At 43.6% G+C, this 18,792-nt stretch overlaps 1 protein-coding gene across 2 annotated transcripts in view; it reads left to right on the forward strand.

Annotated features, from left to right (window-relative positions):
- NBAS (NBAS subunit of NRZ tethering complex) overlaps positions 1-18,792 on the forward strand; it is a 207,924-nt gene that overhangs the window by 24,447 nt on the left and 164,685 nt on the right. For both annotated transcript variants that reach the window (XR_015058324.1, XM_085881820.1), the window contains exons 9-10: positions 9,320-9,418; positions 12,925-13,063. Coding sequence is in view for 1 of the 2 variants with exons in the window: in XM_085881820.1 (XP_085737946.1) it covers positions 9,320-9,418; positions 12,925-13,063 (238 nt within the window). In the remaining variant the exon portion in view is untranslated. The remainder of the gene's footprint in view (positions 1-9,319; positions 9,419-12,924; positions 13,064-18,792) is intronic.

The following is an 18,792-nucleotide window of genomic DNA, read 5'->3' on the forward strand; positions in this document are numbered from 1 at the left end:
AGAAAAAAAAATCACACCAGATGATACTGAGGCACCGCGGGGCCTGCCCTCTCTACATTGATACATCGACTCGTTATTACAAAAGAAAATAGGATGTATTTTTTGTGTTTGGCAAAGTGAATTGCATACCTTAGCACAAGTGACTGAAAACACACACACACACACACACACACACACACACACACACACACACACACACACACACACACACACACACACACACACACACACTCCTCTCTCTTTTGTGTTGTTGTTTTTGCACATGAATTAACACTGTACCGTAGCGCACGTGACAACTGCACACATAATACCTCGTCGTTCACTACACATTACCACGTCGCTCAGTCCGCACTGTCGTGTTGTCAGAACACTTGTGTGAACATTGTGGGGCCGCACCGCAGGTCTCTCTCAACGTACCACCCATCGCTATCAGATTCCTCTCGCTGCTTTGCTGAATATGGAGAAGGAGGCATCTTCTTCTTTCTTTTTCTTTCTTCTTTTTTTCAGTTTTATGGGATTTTCAGAGCTGCGAGGCTCTATATATGCCATACGCCCAGACATAACAGCGGTGAATGAAGGAGCCTTTAGCTAATCCATAATACTGTTTAAATTTCCAGATCTCTTTTTTTTTAATCTCAGAACCGCCTTCGAGTCAGGAATGCTTCTGGTTAAAATGGCCGCCATCCAGCTGACCTGCCGTCTCTTTAATACTTTGAAATAGAAGCAATCTGGGTTGCTCATATCGAGAGGGAATATTAAAAACGGTGGTGCGATCTGTGTTCAGTGGGAAGGGAATATGCGTTGTGTTTGTCGTAGAATCGAACCCCATTGTGATTGTTTTCTTTTCTATATATCTATCTATCTCTCTATCTCTCTCAATATCTCTCCACATCTCGGCAGTGCATCTGCACACACTTTACAACATGCTTTGCATGAACATCAAGCCACTTTTCATCAAAGAAGTATGTGGACACGGCGCTTCAGACGGCATAGGAAGGGCTGAACTGCGGTTCAACAGAAAATGCAACAAAAGAAAGATCAGCGGGGCTGAGGAAGTATTACCGACCCAACAGCAATGTTGAAGGGCACCGAAGAAGCGGCACGGGAAGAAACGGCACTGTCGAATATGTGCCATCCAACCTTTAGTGCTCGCCCACCGTGGGTCCCCACCCGCTGTGCTGCCAAGCTTTGAGGAGCCATTGTGCATTGTCGAGAGATGCTGCAGTCTGGGCAGTGTGAGAGCGAGCGAATCAAGAGACCTCCGGCCATGGTGAAGAGCATAATGGGACGATAAAAGCCCGGAGAAGTGTCCAGAACAGGACTCATCTGGGAGCCTGCAAGAGTGAGCCGGTGTCTGCAGAATGAGCTGATAACTGGAGAGCAAGCGTGAGTGAGCAAGGTCGAGTGCCAGGCAGATGTGCCAATCCAGTGGAGAGTTCCCAGGCATGTTGTCCAAACACACCAATTTTACGCTGTCTTTCTTGCTGTCTCTATTCTACCTTGTTCCCTTGGATGCATGAGTGATCAACGCACAGTGCCAACTGTCCTTGTCAAGGCTTACTGATTGTTGCGCCTCATGCCATTTAATGTAATGCCACATGCATTCACCTTTGCTCCTCTCAAGACACCTTGCATCCCACCTTCTCCCTCCCCCCCCCGCCCCCCTTTATTTGGACCCGCTTGAACCTGCTGGCTTGCGTGAGTGTGAGCAAGGGGCCGCAAATATGCCCCGTCTTCTTCTCTCCTCTCAACTCCCTCCCTTTTTATCTCGGCTTCCAGAACGACTGTGGTGCCCTTTCATATTTTAACAAGTGACTGACTAGGAGAGGCTTATGTGCATAGCGAAAGGATTTCTCGATTGTGACACTGTCTAGTTATCTACTTCTATTGGTTAGACATAGTGTTTAGTAACAAGGAGTTCGTCCCCACATTCTGACATGGGGAGTCGTCAGCCGGTGTGTCCACCTATGGCTTGGTTTTTCAAACCCTAGGGCACGACCAAAAGTGGGGTCGCCGAGCAAATTTCGTGGGGTCGCGGGCGTCCGGTTGCAGCAAAAACAAATTGTCTATTTTCGATCGGTGTTCGCTTTTACGGGATGTAATATAAACGGTTCGTTCAAAGTATGGGAACCGGCGCAACATGACGCTTGGAATTGTGATCCAGCCGATGCGCGGGCTCATTGAAGGGCGGTTCATTTTAGCGGGAAATTAGTGGTTTGATCCACGGCCTCTCAGACTCAGACTCTGACTCTATCATTAACCTCTATTCACGTCTCCACGTACGACTCGAGACCATATTTGTGATGGCAGCACCGGCCACCAGCAAATCTCGAGAACGTTCTTACCAGGATAAATTTCTGGACCTTGGATTTTACTACGTGGTGGATAAAAGTGTGGCACAGGGGCCTCAGCGTGTGATTTGTTTTGAAGTGCTTTCTACGGAATCTATGAAACAAAATAAGTTGCAGAAGCATTTGACTACAAAACATGTGCCTTATCAGGATAAGGAGAGAGCGTTCTTAGAGAGGAAACTTCTTGCACTCAAGAATACGTGTCTTGACAGAGAGGGTACATGCCATCAGACCAATTCTCGGACATGAGAGGCCTCGTATCGAGTGTCGCTCCATGTTGCCAAGACTAAAAAGCCTCACTCCATTGCGGAAGAACTTGTGCTGCCATGTGCAAAGGACATGGTATCTCTGATGGTTGGGGAGGAAGCGGCGAAGAAACTGGCAGTTATACCCCTCTCTGACAACACCATCCAACGCAGAATTGAAGATATGAGTCTGGACGTAACTGCTCAGGTCGTACAGAAGATCAAGGAATCGCCGTGGCACACCATACAGTTGGACGAGTCCACTGATATTACATCGTACGCGCAACTCATCGTCTGGATCCGCTTCATCAAGGCTGATAACTTTGTCGATGAGCTTCTGCTCATCAAACCATTGGAGGCCACCACCAAAGGCGAGGACATTTTTGGGAAAGTAGAGCAATTTTATCATGACCATGATCTGGACTTCGGAAAGTTGCTCGGTTCTACAACAGACGGCGCGCCAGCAATGTTAGGAGTGCGTTCTGGATTCAAGGCTAAATTGCTTGAGGTGGCTCCTCAGACCTCCACGGTACACTGCATGATTCACCGAAAACCGCTCGCCTCTCGTACTTTGCCAGAAACCTTGCAGAGCGTGCTCTCAGAAGTCGTAAAAATGGTGAATCACATCAAATCGAGCGCCATCAGCACGTGGTTATTCAGGCTATTCTGCCAGGAGATGGACGCCGACCATAAGAATTTACTATTCTACACTCAAGTCAGATGGTTATCTCGAGGAAACCTTCTTCTGCGCGTTTACGAGCTCAAGGATGAACTGAAGGAGTTCCTACGCACACAAGGGAAAACGGCATGGGTAGCGTTGCTTGAGTTGGACTCTTGGCTGTCAGAACTGTGCTATCTCGTTGACGTCTTTGAACGTCTCAATGTCTTCAACCGCTCCCTCCAAGGCAAAGACGCCAACCTCATGATTTTTCATGACAAAATGAGCGGATTTCTGGCGACTCTAAAATTACTGGCAGACAAAGCAGCTGTTAAGCGCTTCAGCCTTTTCCCCCATCTGGTGGAGCATCTAACGACCTGCCAGTACGATGATACTGAGCTCGACAGTCTTTCTGGGGAGATAGCACGTCACCTTCGGTCGCTCATTGAACAGTTCGAGCACCATTTCCCTGAGCTGGATGTGCAGTCCTTTTCTGTGGTTCGGGACCCTTTCACGGCTCCACTGGACTCAATTGCTGATGAAGATGATACAGCACCGGAAGAGCTTGTACAGCTCCAGCAGGATTCAGGAGTGCAGGCTCTTGCGCGGACGAATTCGTTGTCGACATTCTGGTGCAAAATGCTGCCGTCGTACCCGACCCTGTCACGGCGCGTCATTAAGGTTCTCATGCCATATCCTTCATCATACTTTTGTGAGCAGTCGTTCTCCACCATGGTGGTGATTAAAACAAAGTACAGAAATCACCAAGAAATGGAGCATGATATGATCCTGGCATTGTCATCTACTTCTCCACGAATAGAGAAGTTGGTTTCTGAAAAACAGGCTCATCCTTCTCACTGATATATCTAAATGTCATTCGGACTAAACTTCTGAAACATTCAACTGTACTATTTGGATGCTGTCGGCTATTCTCCGTTTACTCGTCTATGAAAACATGATGGTGAATAAAGTAAACAGTAAATGTTATTGTCATATGAAATCTTATCTTGTATATTATGAATTGGGTTTTAAATCTTTTGAGTCGTACGATGTAGAGAGGTTCTGAAATTGGGTCGCCACTAAAAAAAGTTTGAAAACCACTGGCCTATGGTAACGCTTAGCCGTATCTTGATCATAGGTGGCACGGCGGGAAGCACAGTCCTTATCCGGGGTGATTAATTTGCCTGGAAGGTAAAGCGGGATTTGGATGCTGGACCCTAACTAAATCATGCGTCGCAGAAGGCACCTGTGGTTGCTTCGCAAGCCGTCACGCCGCGGCATTATCTGTGGTTTTTTGGCGTCGGGGTCGTCAGCCGGGAAGTGGATCCGAGAACCTCCCACGCGATTCCTGCCGGAGGTGAATCCATAACAGTATGCTGACGACTCAACATTACATTCCTCTAAGTTTTTCAAATTTGCTCCATTTTCTCTTGCTCGATGTACATGTCATTCTAGCATGACTACGTCTATGTCTATAAATTTGTATTTTGACAGGATTTCTCAGTGGGGAAAATGTAATCACGTTAACTTTAATGATTCCAAAACACAATTTCTTTATGTTTCCGTTTCTAAACCTCCTCAACTTTCCCATTCCCTTTGAAGACTGTACAATTTTGCAGCTCAATACAGTAAACATATTTCGTCTTACTGTAACATAAAATCTATCTGAATCCCCACTGGCAATTATCTGTATGTACGTCGGAAAATCATAGAAAACGACACGGCTGGGCCAATCTCGACCAAATGTTGCATACGTGTTGGTAGTACCCAGAGTCAGGTCATGGGCACCAAAACTTATCAACTCTCCAAACCTGACTTCAACATTCAACTTGTTTAAATTACGCCGCAAAGTTGGCTCTCGTTCGCTTTTCTATAGATATTGCTAACCAGCTGTGTATAAATCTTTGGATTGGTTATGCCTCCATTTTGGGACACATGCTTTGACATCTTCATCATTTGTCACCTGAGTGGTCGAAAGAGATTAAAGTCACAAGGTAGCAAGTTTGGACTATGTGTCGGGGATTATTTCAAACTTTTCTCCACTCAGCTCATGGTGTCACATTTGTCATTTTGACATTGAGCATTATCAAGCAGTAAAGTCATATTTGGCTGCTGTCTGCATATTGCTTGCCTTGCTTCATGGCATAACAAATCTCTGTAGGACTGTGACTTGTTGCATTTCCCATGTTTAGTTTATTTTTGTTTTAACATAATTTCGATGTTAAAGTCCTAAAAACTTGCCATAAGCTTTCCAGCTCACGGCTGAATGTTTAATTATTTTTGGTCATCCGAAGCAACTCTATCTTCAGTCCACGCTAGCTTGCTTTGGCTCTGGTGTGAAATGATGGACCCATGTCTCATCGCAAGTCACGATCTTATTCAATCAATCATTTCAGGAGCTAGCTTGGTTACAATGGTCACGTGAGTTACTTTTTTGATCAAACATCAAGTCCCTCATTTTAACAACCTTGTGCTTCCCCTACTGAATTTCAATTGACAATGAATAAATCGTTTCCACACTTCCGACACTGACTTCCAAGTCTTCGTTAAGACTATAGTAGAGTAGAGATGACGATTTCGCAGAATTATCTGTTCAACACGTATCACGTTTTAATTAAATGACAGCAGTGGGACTGTATGCGAGAATGCTTAAGATTGCTCACCATTTCATTGCCATTTTTGAATTCTCTGCACCATTTAAGCAAAACTATGTCAAACATAAGCATCACTAAATTATCCAGACTGTCTTAACAAGGAACTTCATGATACACCTCTGTTCCACAGAACATGTGACTATGTTGGTTGCTAACTTAGTTTTACCCAGAATGCTTTTTGAACAGAATTTATGTCACTTCTTCATCTTCTTCACTTCCCCGTCCAAAACCACAATCTTTTCTACCCCTGCGAATCCACCCCAAACCCACCTCCTTCAATTCCCTGCTTTCCGTCCCAAAAGTTCGCTGTTGTGTAAGGACCTGAAAATCCCTGTGGTGTCCATCTTGTATACCCCGTGTTCCCTGCCCCATCCCTCTCCCTTCCACAGATCTCCTAATGTCTCTGTTCCCCACTGTTTTGTCCTTCCCTCTCCCGCCCCTCTTGTCTCAATGCCCCCTTTGCTGTGCATTGTGTGTTTGCTCTTGTACAAGCCTCATTAATCGATACAAAAATAAAAACAAACTTTTATAACTTGCTTTAGGGTTCACAATATCATGGTGCAGTTTCAGCATTGAACTTTTACTTGTTCTGAGATAAAGGTCCATGTCAAGCTTGAAGCACCCGTTTGTATTATTAACACTTTTTGAGTTTTGAATGCCTACTTTATAGTTGCATCCTCAGGCACACAATATGGAAAATGGAGATGTTATTTGCTAATTAGCGGGTATACCCATCTTGGACGAATGATGGGATGGAATGCCATTTTGAAGCACAGGAGGGACTTAGAACATCAAGAACAATCCCATGATAGTTTGTCTTGAAGCACCGCCTACTGGAATGCCGTGATGTCATTTGCTTAGCAAATGCTGTGAAAGAATAATCGACTTTTGACTTGACTGAACGGGATAGAACTTCAAAGTAAATTTAGATGGCATAAGCGGAGTTGAAAGATTGTCACCATTGCTATCTCTCTCTCTCTCTCTCTCTCTCTCTCTGTCTCTCTCTCTCCACTTTGGCCATTGTCATGAGACTCTGTAGGCATAATTAATAGAGATTGTGAGAGGTGAAACTATTTCTTCTTCTTTTTTTTTGTAATATCCCTAACTACCAGGTTGATTCAATTTGACCAGGATTTCTTTTTTCTTTTTCCTTTATTTGTACACATAGTCGATACTTGTGGAAGAGCTAGTACTAGTACACTGAATGAATCAGGAGGGGAGAAATACCAACATTAGAGTCGAAGCCAAGATAGAGGCAGACTTGGACAAAAATATGAGTGTGTGGGAGGAATGTTGGGCAGGGGAGGATGCATAGGATGGAGAAGATCGATACAGAAGGAAAACTAAAAAATGAAGAGGATGTGGAAGTTGGTTCCATAGGTGGGGGGAAAAAGAGGAACTGATGAGTGGTGGTGAGGAGCGATTCTGGAGTTGAGTAGTTTCACCAGAATGGGATTGATGGTGGACCTTGTGTGCTCCACAGAAACCTGGTGGTAGGGGAGAGGGACAAAGCGTGGAAACAGCAGAGGGTCCAAGACCAGAAATGAGGTGGTAGAAGACAGAAAGACCATCAAACTGTCTGTGATGGCGAAGTGATAGACCCATAGACTCCACTTCTTTGCGAGAGATTCCAACAATCTTGAAGGCCTTGGTTTCCATGGCAGCAAGCTGAGCAAGATGTGAGACAGGGTTGCCAGCCTTGTAGGTGGATAGGAGTTCAGGTGTACCAAGGAAGGACTTTGTACGACGGAGGATTCCCAGTGGGTGGCTGGCTTTGGAGGTCAACTAAGAAATCTTTGTCCAAGAAAGATCATGGCTGATAGTGAGACCCAGGAGTTTGAATGACTGAACTTCCTCAGGAGGATTGTTAAGAACATAGATGTGGGGGTTTGCAAGACGTTCCTTTCCGAGAGAGGGAAGTGAGTGTGAGATTTGTCTGGATTGAAAGACGTATTCAAAGTGTTTTATCATCTCGTGATTCTTTTTCAAGGTCTGAAGAGAGGGAAGAGGCTGCACCTGTCTGTCTGACAAATGGGGATGCCATGGCAGGGGGAGAGGCATCAGCAAATCGGAAGAGAGGACTTTCAAGAGAGTCATATAGATCATTTTATGAAGATCAGGAACAAGACTGGGCTCAGAGCACAGCCTTGAGGAACTCCATCCTTGACATGAAGAGAAGAAGAAAGGATTCCATTGAGAGCCACACATTGGTTACCAGGGTGGAGGAAGTCAGTAATCCATGTTTGGCATTGGCCTTGGATGCCATTGGCAGAGTTTGGAGGACAATGCAGGATGACACACTGTATCAAAAGCACAAGATATGTCCAGAGAGATTGCTCTGGTTTCATGTCTGACATTGAGGGCCTCCATCGATTGTTGGGCGATTAGAAGCAGCATGTCCAAGGTGGAGTAATGTGGTCTAAAATCAAATTGGTGATATGAGATGAGGCTGTTGGAGAAAAGTAATGATTTCATATCAACTGTGATGATGGATTCCATGACCTTGCTGATGATTGGAAATATGCTGATAGGTCTGTGGTTAAGGGGATCCGTTTTTGCACGTTTCTACGCAATGCAGTGACGTTGGCTGATTTCCAAGCAGATTGAAGATGACCTAATGCAAAGTATAGGGTGAAAAGGGCAGAGAGGATGTGAAAGAGCAACAGAGCAGGTTTTTTTTTTAGGATACGTGAGCTGATGCTGTCCGGTCGAGGGTTCAAAGAACCTTCTTCTCGTTCTCAGGTGCAAAATATCCAGAGTCCAGGAGCAGTTGTGTACGACAGGGAAGGATGAGTACCGAGAGTCAGTGGTTGGTTCCCAAGATTTTGGAAGGAAACACATAATTGAGGCATTCAGCCTTCTCACCAGTGGAGGTGGCTGTGGTGCCATTTGAAGAGAGGGAAGGGATGGAGGGGGAGCCTACTCCAGAGACGGACTTGACAAGGCACCACCATGTTTTAGAGGAGGGAGACAAGTTTGAAAGTTCATTGTTGAGGTTGAACATGTATTGTTTTCTGGTGGACACGCACTTATTGCAGACTTTTTGGAATGCAATGACATAGCCTTGACCGAACGGGACGTAACTTCAACTTTTGTTTTATCACTCGCTTATCATGAATTATAGATACTCAACACAGCCAACAGGAATGTTTATATTTAAACTGATATGATAGCAAGTAAACTTGCTTGCGAGTCAAAATTGCCTCTTTGGTGTTCTCATTTGAATTTATGGCTGGTGATGTGGGAAACTCAGGTTCAAATCCCATATTAAAACAGAAAGCATCTGGTTATGGGTCTTGCTTACCAACACTATGGAAAATATTCTATCAAAAAAAAAAAAAATATATATATATATGTATATTTCATTGCACATAGCAAGTGTTGGGGGCTAATGTAAATGCAATATTGCAGACTGAACACGAGCCAAGGTTATAAAGAAACACACAGATTCAGTTTTCGGCATCAGTATCCAAGAGGGATCAACACTGCAGTCTACAACCCTGCACACCGGTATGCCACACCAGCCTCTGATCGTTTCACACATTATTTAAATTAACTGTTGGATTAATTTCAACTGTTGGACTATATACCTCTCTTTTCGTGTCTGTTTGTCTTCTTATCCTGAAAATATGGTTTGTTAAATTTTTGATATGGATGTAGAGTAAAATAACTCGCCATGTTGAGAGGCAGAGAGAGGTTGTCAGGAGAGTATTCTGCTACAGTGATATCCCCAGATGGTATTTTCCATCATCTTATGGTCAATGGCTGGGGTGAATGGTTGATTCTGCATCATTACCTCCTCCACCGAAGGTGGATGGAGGTTATGTTTTCTCCCCTGTCTGTCTGTGAGCGGGATCTCTCAAAAAGTTGTGGATGGATTCGGATGAAATTTGGTGGACAGGTTGGGTGTGTGACGAGGAGGAATTCGATTTTGGTGAAGAACCGAATTCAGATACAAGAATTTCGAAGCGATTCTTCACCATTGAGGAATGGGTCCAAATGCGATTATATAGCATTATTTCATAATATTGGCGACGAGTTGTGACAAAACTTCGTGCATGATTTGAGTAGGTGACAAGAACAAGCCGATTTGATTTTGGTTCAGGTCCGGATCCAGATGAGGCCTATCGGTGGGATACAAAACCTATACTGTTCAGCCTGATGTATGTGCTCTACCGAGTGCAGTTCTAGTTAACCTCCGCCATCTTCGAAGATGGATGGAGGTTACTGTTTTCACCCCTTTCTGTTTGTTTGTTTGTTTGTGAACAGTATTACGGAAAAACTCTTCGACGGATTTCAACGAAGCTTTGTGGGGGGATTAGGTATGGTCCAAGGATCATGCCATTAAATTTTGGACTTGGTCCCCCCCCCAAAAAAAAAATTTAGTTTTTTTTTTTTTTTGCATTTCTGCATGTTTTAAGTGATTTCCACCCCCCCCAAAAAAAATTGTTACCCTCCCCCCAAAAAATAGAGAATTTTTTTTTGCATTTCTACATGTTTTAAGTGATTTCCAACCCCCAAAAAAATTGTTACTCCCCCCCCAAAAAAATTGAGAAATATTTTTTTTTGCATTTCTCCATGTTTTAAGTGATTTCCAACCCCCTCCCCCCCAAAAAAAATTGTTCGAGAAAATTTTTTTTTTTGCATTACTACATGTTTTAAGTGATTTCCAACCCCCTCCCCCCAAAAATTGAGAGAAAAAATGTTTTTTTTTTGTATTTCTACATGTTTTAAGTGATTTCCAACCCCCCCCAAAAAAATAATTGTTAGAGGAAAAAAAAAATTAGCAACTTTTTTTTCAACAAAATTTCGATTTCTTTTTTTTTGCATTTCTACATGTTTTAAGTGATTTCCAACCCCCCCCCCAAAAAAAAAAAATGGAGAAAAGAACTATAACTGTCAGCACTGTTGACATCATATTTAATGAATAAGAGAAAGGTTCACTTGAGTGACCCAGCAGTATTGGCGGCGGAGGTTTTGCACTCTCCCGAGTGCTCCCCCCTCTAGTTTCCCACTGCTTTTACTCTCAATAGACATGTCTTGCTTCACTGACGGGTTTAATCAAAGGACAGCATGTTGTACTTCACAAACGTATTGCATGTGTATCTGTGAGTGTGAATGAAGACTTAGAATGAAGTAAAACGCCCAAAAAAGGATATTTTATAACATGTAATTGTTGTTTTTTTTGCTCCATCCTAGTACTTTTGTCAGTCAGTCTGTCTGTCTATATATCTGTGCAGATAAACAAACAAATAAACGTTGTATCCATAGATGACCCTCAAAATTTTTCATACTGATCGGATGTAGTGTTCTACATATGCAATTATGATGTCATAATAAAGGCACCCATGATGTCATAAAAACAAACAATCACACTCATTCCCCATGAGGAGTACTTGCTATGTGCCAAGTTTCAATTTTTTCCTTGGTGCAGTTTCAGAGATAGAGGTCCAAAGTTTTTCTGGTTTTCCAACATGGCGACAGCACCACGTGACCTATGACATCGCAATTATCATTAAAACATTCCACATGAACAGTCGCACCAATGGTGAAAATTTCATCTCAATCAGACAGGCGGTTGTTGCGGAGAAAAGCACGAAAGTTCTGTGCAGACAAAAACAAACAAACAATATCATGCAATGTAATCATTCTTGGTCCTATCTCTCAATGGTGAAGAATCACTTTAAAAATTAAATAATTATCGTATCCAGATCCGGATTCGGATCTTCAGCAAAATTGAATCAATCCATCCTTGTCACACACCCAACCTGCCCACCAAATTTCATCCGGATCCATCCTCAACTTTTTGAGATATCCTGCACACAAACAAACAGAGGGATGAAAACATAACCTCTTTCACCTTCGGTGGTGGAGGTAACTAGAGGGGGAGCACTGGGGAGAGTGCAAAACCTCCGCCGCCAATACTGCTGGGTCACTCAAGTGAACCTTATATCTTATTCATTAAATATGATGTCAACAGTGCTGACAGAGTTATAGTTCTTTTCTCCAACATTTTTTTTTGGGGGGGGGGAGGAACAAAGTCCAAAATTTAATGGTATGATCCTTGGACCATACCTAACCCCCCCACCAAGTTTCGTCGAAATCCGTCGAGGAGTTTTTCCGTAATACTGTTCACAAACAAACAAACAAACAAACAGAAAGGGGTGAAAACAGTAACCTCTGATCTTTGATGGCGGAGGTTAATTATGGAACATTGCTTGAAGCTAGAGCAAGCTTTACAACATGGGGACTCCAAAGATATTGATGCTTCCGATTTGTGCAGTGAATTGCGAGCCATTACAAAACGAGTTCCAAAGTTGGCATGACCACAAGACGTTTTGAACTTTGTTTGCAAAATTAAACTCACAGATAATGTCCCCAACACATTTATTGCTCTCCGCCTCCTCCGCATCCTCCCTTCGTTTCTGTAGCCAATGGTGAGCGAAGCTTTTCCAAGCTAAAGTTGATCAAAATGTACATTCGTTTCTCGATTTTGCAACAAACACTTGTTGGGCTATACACCTCAATAAAACATGAAATTGCACAAAACATTGACCTGAAAGAGATTATTTGTAAATTTGGTGAGTAGAATCCACGGAATGTGAAATTCTAACTTGTAATGATTAAATTTGTTGGAGGAACACATAGTATGACATCACGTGATTGACCACAAATTTTCTTCTTGGACATGAGAATGTACAATCGGTATCATATTGTCTTTTTTCACATAAAAAAAAACAAAATCTAATTATAAATGCAGAAGTTTTATTCATACAAATGCATAATATTCATTTTTGAAGGTGTTGGGTAGGGGGGGGGGTGGTGGTACAAAGCTGAATGTTCGCCTTGGGCGCCCAATACCCTTGCACCGGCCCGAATGGTACCATCTGTGTTATTATATGGCAGCAGAAAGTCTTTAGCATAAAGTGTTACAGATGGAGAAACTCAGCTTTTATATATAGATGATGTTATAAGTTGATTGACACAAATATATAATTGAAGTTTTGTCGTGACAGGGTCTTGCTCGTAGTGGGCTCAAAGAGTGGAGATGCTGGAACTTCAGCTATTGAAGCTTGTGGATTGACTTTGTGGAGAGTCCTGTCTGGTCCTCCACATTACAAGCTTATTGAATCTGATTATGTTGATGTTGGCAAAGTGAGTGAACCATCTGTTGTGCAAATTTTTCACACCAACCTGTTATCTATTTATTTTTACATTCAACTTCGTTTTTTATGGCTTGCTGTAAACAACATTTTATCTCAGCCGTGCTTGAAGATTTTAACTTTCACTCGGCATCATCTCTGCATGGGAGATAAATATGGTGTCCATCAAGAATTTCTTGTTTTTTTGGGTTTTTTTGTTTTTTTATGGCTACTTATCTGTTATAGCATACTTCATTGCAATATACAATTAATTTTGGTCTTAAACACTTGCTTGATTGGTTTACATGACCACAATTAAGTGTTTTGGCAAATGACATTTTTTATCATATATATATATATATATATATATATATATATATATATATATATATATATATATATATATATATATATATATATATGTGTGTATTTACAAATTTCGCCCATCTGGCGTGCGATCGGCCACGTAACTCGAATCGCGACGCGTCGCCCACCGGAACGGACAATTCGGTCATGACCCACCAGGAGCCAGTCACGGGTGGGGGTTTAACCTCACCACGATCGTGCCAATTGCCCACCCGCACAGGATAGGGTTGCTCGCCAAATTCGACCTACCTAAGTACCTGCACGAGTGGTCAACCGGGCGATCGTACCTCGCCGCAGGTCGACTTCGGACACGAACCGCTTAAGCGGTTCGTTCCTTGCTGCAGGGATAACCGAGCGGAGTTATCGTCGACCTCGACGGTTCAGATTACTTATCAGGTGTTTCAACCCACTATCGATCCCTTACATGATGTAAGATGGGATTTTCAAACAGAGGAAAGGACACAACGAAACGGGAAACAGTTCAACAAGCAAGCACCTTTATTTCACACACATGCACATAAGTACAGCCATGCAATCAATGCGGGAAAAGCAAAAAGGAAAATGCAACCAAAGCAAAAGCACTACTACCGACTATAATTATTTACAACACTTAAACAATTATACTTGTCGGGACTCGTCACCACATCATGCATTCAAAATAAACAGGAAAGACCTCCCCATAGGCAGGGAGGTAGACGGGGTCCAAATGTGCGCGGAACCTGGAGGAGCGGCCAGGTCCACGAGACCGAAAAGGTCTTACCCGCGTCCTCGTGACGCGATGGTGGGCAAGCCGCAATGTCCGCGCAGCTGCGCCCCGACTCCGTGCCCCTGGCGTGGTCGGTGAGCCCTCTCCGGCGTGCTCCGCGCCAGCATGGTTGGGTCGGCACCACGGTTAGGGTGGGGAATGAACGGGGCCACCGGCACTATCTCAGCACGGATGGGTGGGGGGGGGGATTGTTGATGCTCAGGGTCGAGCGAGGGGATTGGCTGGCTGGCTTGATCGCTTGTGGAAGCGAAGGTGGCTCGATTCCAGCGATGAGACGAGCCCAGAGCCCAGCGACCAGCAACGAGACGACACCACACGACAACTCTGAGTTTCACACAGACTCGCGTCTTTTATAGACGGGGGGAGGAGCCTGTATGCAGATTTTAGGATCAAAACGCGATTGGAGGCGGGGCCACGCCACCCTCTGTTCAGCCATTGGTGTGGCAAAAAGGGGCGTGAGCCTCTTTTGATCCGAATTCCTCTCCTGTAAAGAATCCACATTCATCGCGCTTGGAGGCGGGGCCATACCGCCCGATGCTCTCCCATTGGACGGAGGAAAAGGGGTGTGAAGCCTTCCTGATCCACATTTCTCTCCCGTAAATGCATCCATTGCACTCGCGGCTTGCCGTGTTCGGCAGCAATCACCGAACGACTTCGGACATTACGACGTTCGGTGTTGACAGGTGGTGGGGTTGATGGTTGTGGAAGGAGAAAGGCGAAGGTGGTGGGGGGTTTGCTGTGGTGGTTTTGTGGTGGCGGGCGTCGTTTGGGAATGGCGGTGAAGCGGTTTGCGGGATGGAGTTCTGGAGGTAAAGAGGCAAAGGTGGTGGTGTTTGAGTTGTTGGTGGCTTAATGGTCCAAAATAACAATAGAGAAAGAAAAATGGCTAACTCAAAGCGTCGCAGCCCGGATGAATCACACATATTCCCTCCAAACAACATGTGTGGGCTAACTACACATGAACTTATCGATATATCTCACCGGAGGACCCTTTATGGTGTATTGCGAATTTCCACATCCGTAACTATATATATATATATATATATGTATATATATATATATATATATATATATATATATATATATATATATATATATGTATGTATATATATATATATATATATATATATATGTATATATATATATATATATATTTCTTCTTCTTCTTTCGGCTGCTCCCGTTAGGGGTCGCCACAGCGGATCATCTGTATGATCCGCATAGTGATTTGGCACATGTTTTATGCCGGATGCCCTTCCTGACGCAACCCTGGTCACCTTCTACGACACGGATATGGTACACCTATTTTAACCGGGGTATACACCGGCCCAGTATACTGGTACTCATTTCGCCGACCTCGGAAGGATGACAGGCTGAGTCAACCCCCTGGTGTATTAATTCAGTGGCCCAACGGGGCTTGAACTCAGGACCTTTTGGATCCCAAGCCGCTGCCCTAACCACTGCGCCAACACCAGGCTTTATATATATATATATATATATATATATATATATATATATATATATATATATATATATATATATATATATATATATATATATATATATATATATATATATATATATATATATATATATATATATATAATGTTACGCCACCGATGAGTTTGGGACACGTCCATCAGGTTAATTTGGCATGAATACAGCCACGGTGAATCTACCAACAAGATTGGCTAAGCGAGCCCTTCAGAAATCCACTTTTGAAGCGCTTTTGCACAGACGTAATTAGACAATTATTTTAGCATTTTGGAGTCTGCTCCCGATGACCACACAAGGTTTCATCAAAATGGGAATATTATTGGAAGAGGGAGGAAGAAGAATGTGGCCAGCGGTGATCACAAACGGTAACCAATGAATAACGCCAGCACATTACCTGCAGAGTGATTGCATCACCACCCCCCCCACTTCCCCTTACACACACACACACACACACACACACACACACACACACACACACACACACACACACACACACACACACACACACACACACACACACACACACACACACGCGCACGCACACACACTTCTGTGGGCAATTACATTTTTACTGTGAGTAAACGTACACAGGCAATTCTAACAACTCCTCAAACCCTCACCCCCCCCCCCGCAAGGCCTCAATCTCCCCCTTCCAAATCTGTCCTATCTTTACTCCAACCCGCCTCTTTCCCCATTCTTACCCTTCTCCGGCTCATAAAAGCAAACGGGCATTCCCACATAGAAACTGTGCAATATTTAACGCTTTTTCCTCCTCCAGCATGCTTTCACTGACTTCAGAGAAACCTGTCGGTCACCTTCCAACTCACAATTTTAAGAGAAAATAGTTGGAAATAATAGCAAAGACCTCCGTAACCTCCGCAGTAAAAGCACTGCTTGAGAGAATGCCACATCGTTAGGCCTTAGTTATTTTATAACTTGGTTTACACAGTTCCTCAGCTAAAATGTAGGGTCGGTAGGGCGAAATATAAATATAATTTCAATTTTTAGAAACTATATGTTTTTATGATTTTTTTTTTCGGATGTTCCATGGAAAAGACAAGGGTAGGTGGGGGGAAATAAATATAAATCCCAGACCAGGAGGATCTAAGAAAACATTGAAGATGGAAGACCATTCAAATGCAGGATCCCCATGTTCACTGTATCATCTGATGTGAAAAACAATAAGGGATTAAAACTTGTTTTTACAATATAGTCTGGCATGTTTTTCTTATAGAAACCTGTTGAATCATCAAACAAATGGAAACGATGCTGAGAAAATTACTGTCCAAGTTGTAGATGTGTGCGTGCACACCAGCGCATAGTGCTGGATATGATTTAAAAAAGGCACTACAAGGAGTCAACACGCTCAAAAAGGTCAATCAGAGCCATAACCAGCTCTTACTTTTCAGCGGGCATCTGATTGTAACTTCTCCCCATCCCCATGAGCACATCAAAGGCTGATTTCTGATCCGTTGAAGGCTGAATATCAGCATCTCGCAGGGAAACTTTGACGTACTTGGCACCGAAATCTTTCAATACGGACAGCGGTGTACAACTTTTGATGGAAACAAAATCGGCACGATCGAGAGTAGCCTGCGAATCATCCCTGCTGCTGCACTGAATTGATGCAATCGTTCGGCCAGAATATTTGTCGTCAAGATTTTGCGTGATTAAATTACCAATACAGTCACTCAAATTTATACCGCTGACATACTTCTTAACAATCACTTTCGCCCCAGAAACCACAGTCGATCTGAACCATGCTGGCCACTGATCAGACGCCATGACCGAAGACTACTGCGCAGTAGTTTGGTTGAAGGGGACTCGGCATTTTTGTGCGCGCGCGAAATTATATTTTGAAAATAAATGCTGACGTTTACATTTTGGGTTTTGAAACTTTTGCACCTTCGGTGGAAAATTTATAAATACAAAAGGCTAAAAATGTGTTTTATATTTATATTTCATTTCAGCAAATATACCGTCGGCGGATCCGTAAACCAAGTTATAAAATAACTAAGGCCTTATCTGGGTGATGTATAAACAACAGAACACTGCGATGAAATATAAATTAAACAATGTACCCCTAGAACCACTACGACCTTAACAAATAATCTTATCAACTCACAGAAAGCTTGGTGTTGCTTTATTTGTTAGAGTGGCTGGCTTGGGATCTTAGGGTCCTGAGTTCGAACCCCGTTGGCCACATAATTAACACCATGCGGGGTTGACTCAGCCTGTCATCCTTCTGAGGTTGGTGAAATGAGCACCAGTGTACTGGTATGTGGCACGACAATACCACTGATGCTGTGCCCCAACAAAATGATAGCAACCCTGCAGCCAAACTGCCATAGGCAAGAAGAAGAAGAAGAAGAAGAACTCAGATTGAGGAGGAGAGGAGGAAAGAAGCCGATGAAGCTCATGCACACGGTGTGTGTGACATCACCAAATTTGAATGTAAAACATATATTCATGCTCCACCCATGTTTTTCCTCATGCATATTTATGCTCTGACCATGTATCACATCGTCGCCACTGGAAGTGGGAAGTCTGGCAGGACGTGTGGTTGTATCTGGAAAAGGCATGGTTTTTAGCATCGCATTTGGAGTGTTTTAAATGAAAGAAAAAGTGATTGCTACCTCAAAGTGTTGGTAAGCTTCCTGAACATTCTTTATTCAAAGAATCTGGACATGCAGGCCATTCCATGATAGTGTGGGTCTTGGTTCGTGTGTGCACGGTCTAGTGAAGGCAGGAAAGGGGGAGTGGTGGGGTGGTCCTTACTGAGCCCTCTGTTTCCCTCACCACATTTTCCACGCACCACAAAGCTGGACCATGAACCATCACGCATCGCAAAACCATGCAGCACCAGGCAGGAACCACAAATCAGGTAGGAACCGAGAAGCAGTAAGGACAAGCAACCAGCCACATGAACACCAATCAATGCGTATGCACATTTATAATATCCTGAGGGGTGTACCGGACCGTCCAGGGCACGCCCCCATTGGCCGATGCATCCTGTCAGATGATGATGTATGGGCTGCTCTGATTGGCTGGAAAGCTGGAGAAATTCCAAACCGCGAACAGTCTGATGGCCTTGAGCCCATCAGATGTCCATATA

This window comes from Eptatretus burgeri, chromosome 5 (assembly GCF_056783735.1).
Source record: "Eptatretus burgeri isolate ZD-2024b chromosome 5, Ebu_testis_v1, whole genome shotgun sequence".
Classification (NCBI taxonomy): domain Eukaryota; kingdom Metazoa; phylum Chordata; class Myxini; order Myxiniformes; family Myxinidae; genus Eptatretus; species Eptatretus burgeri.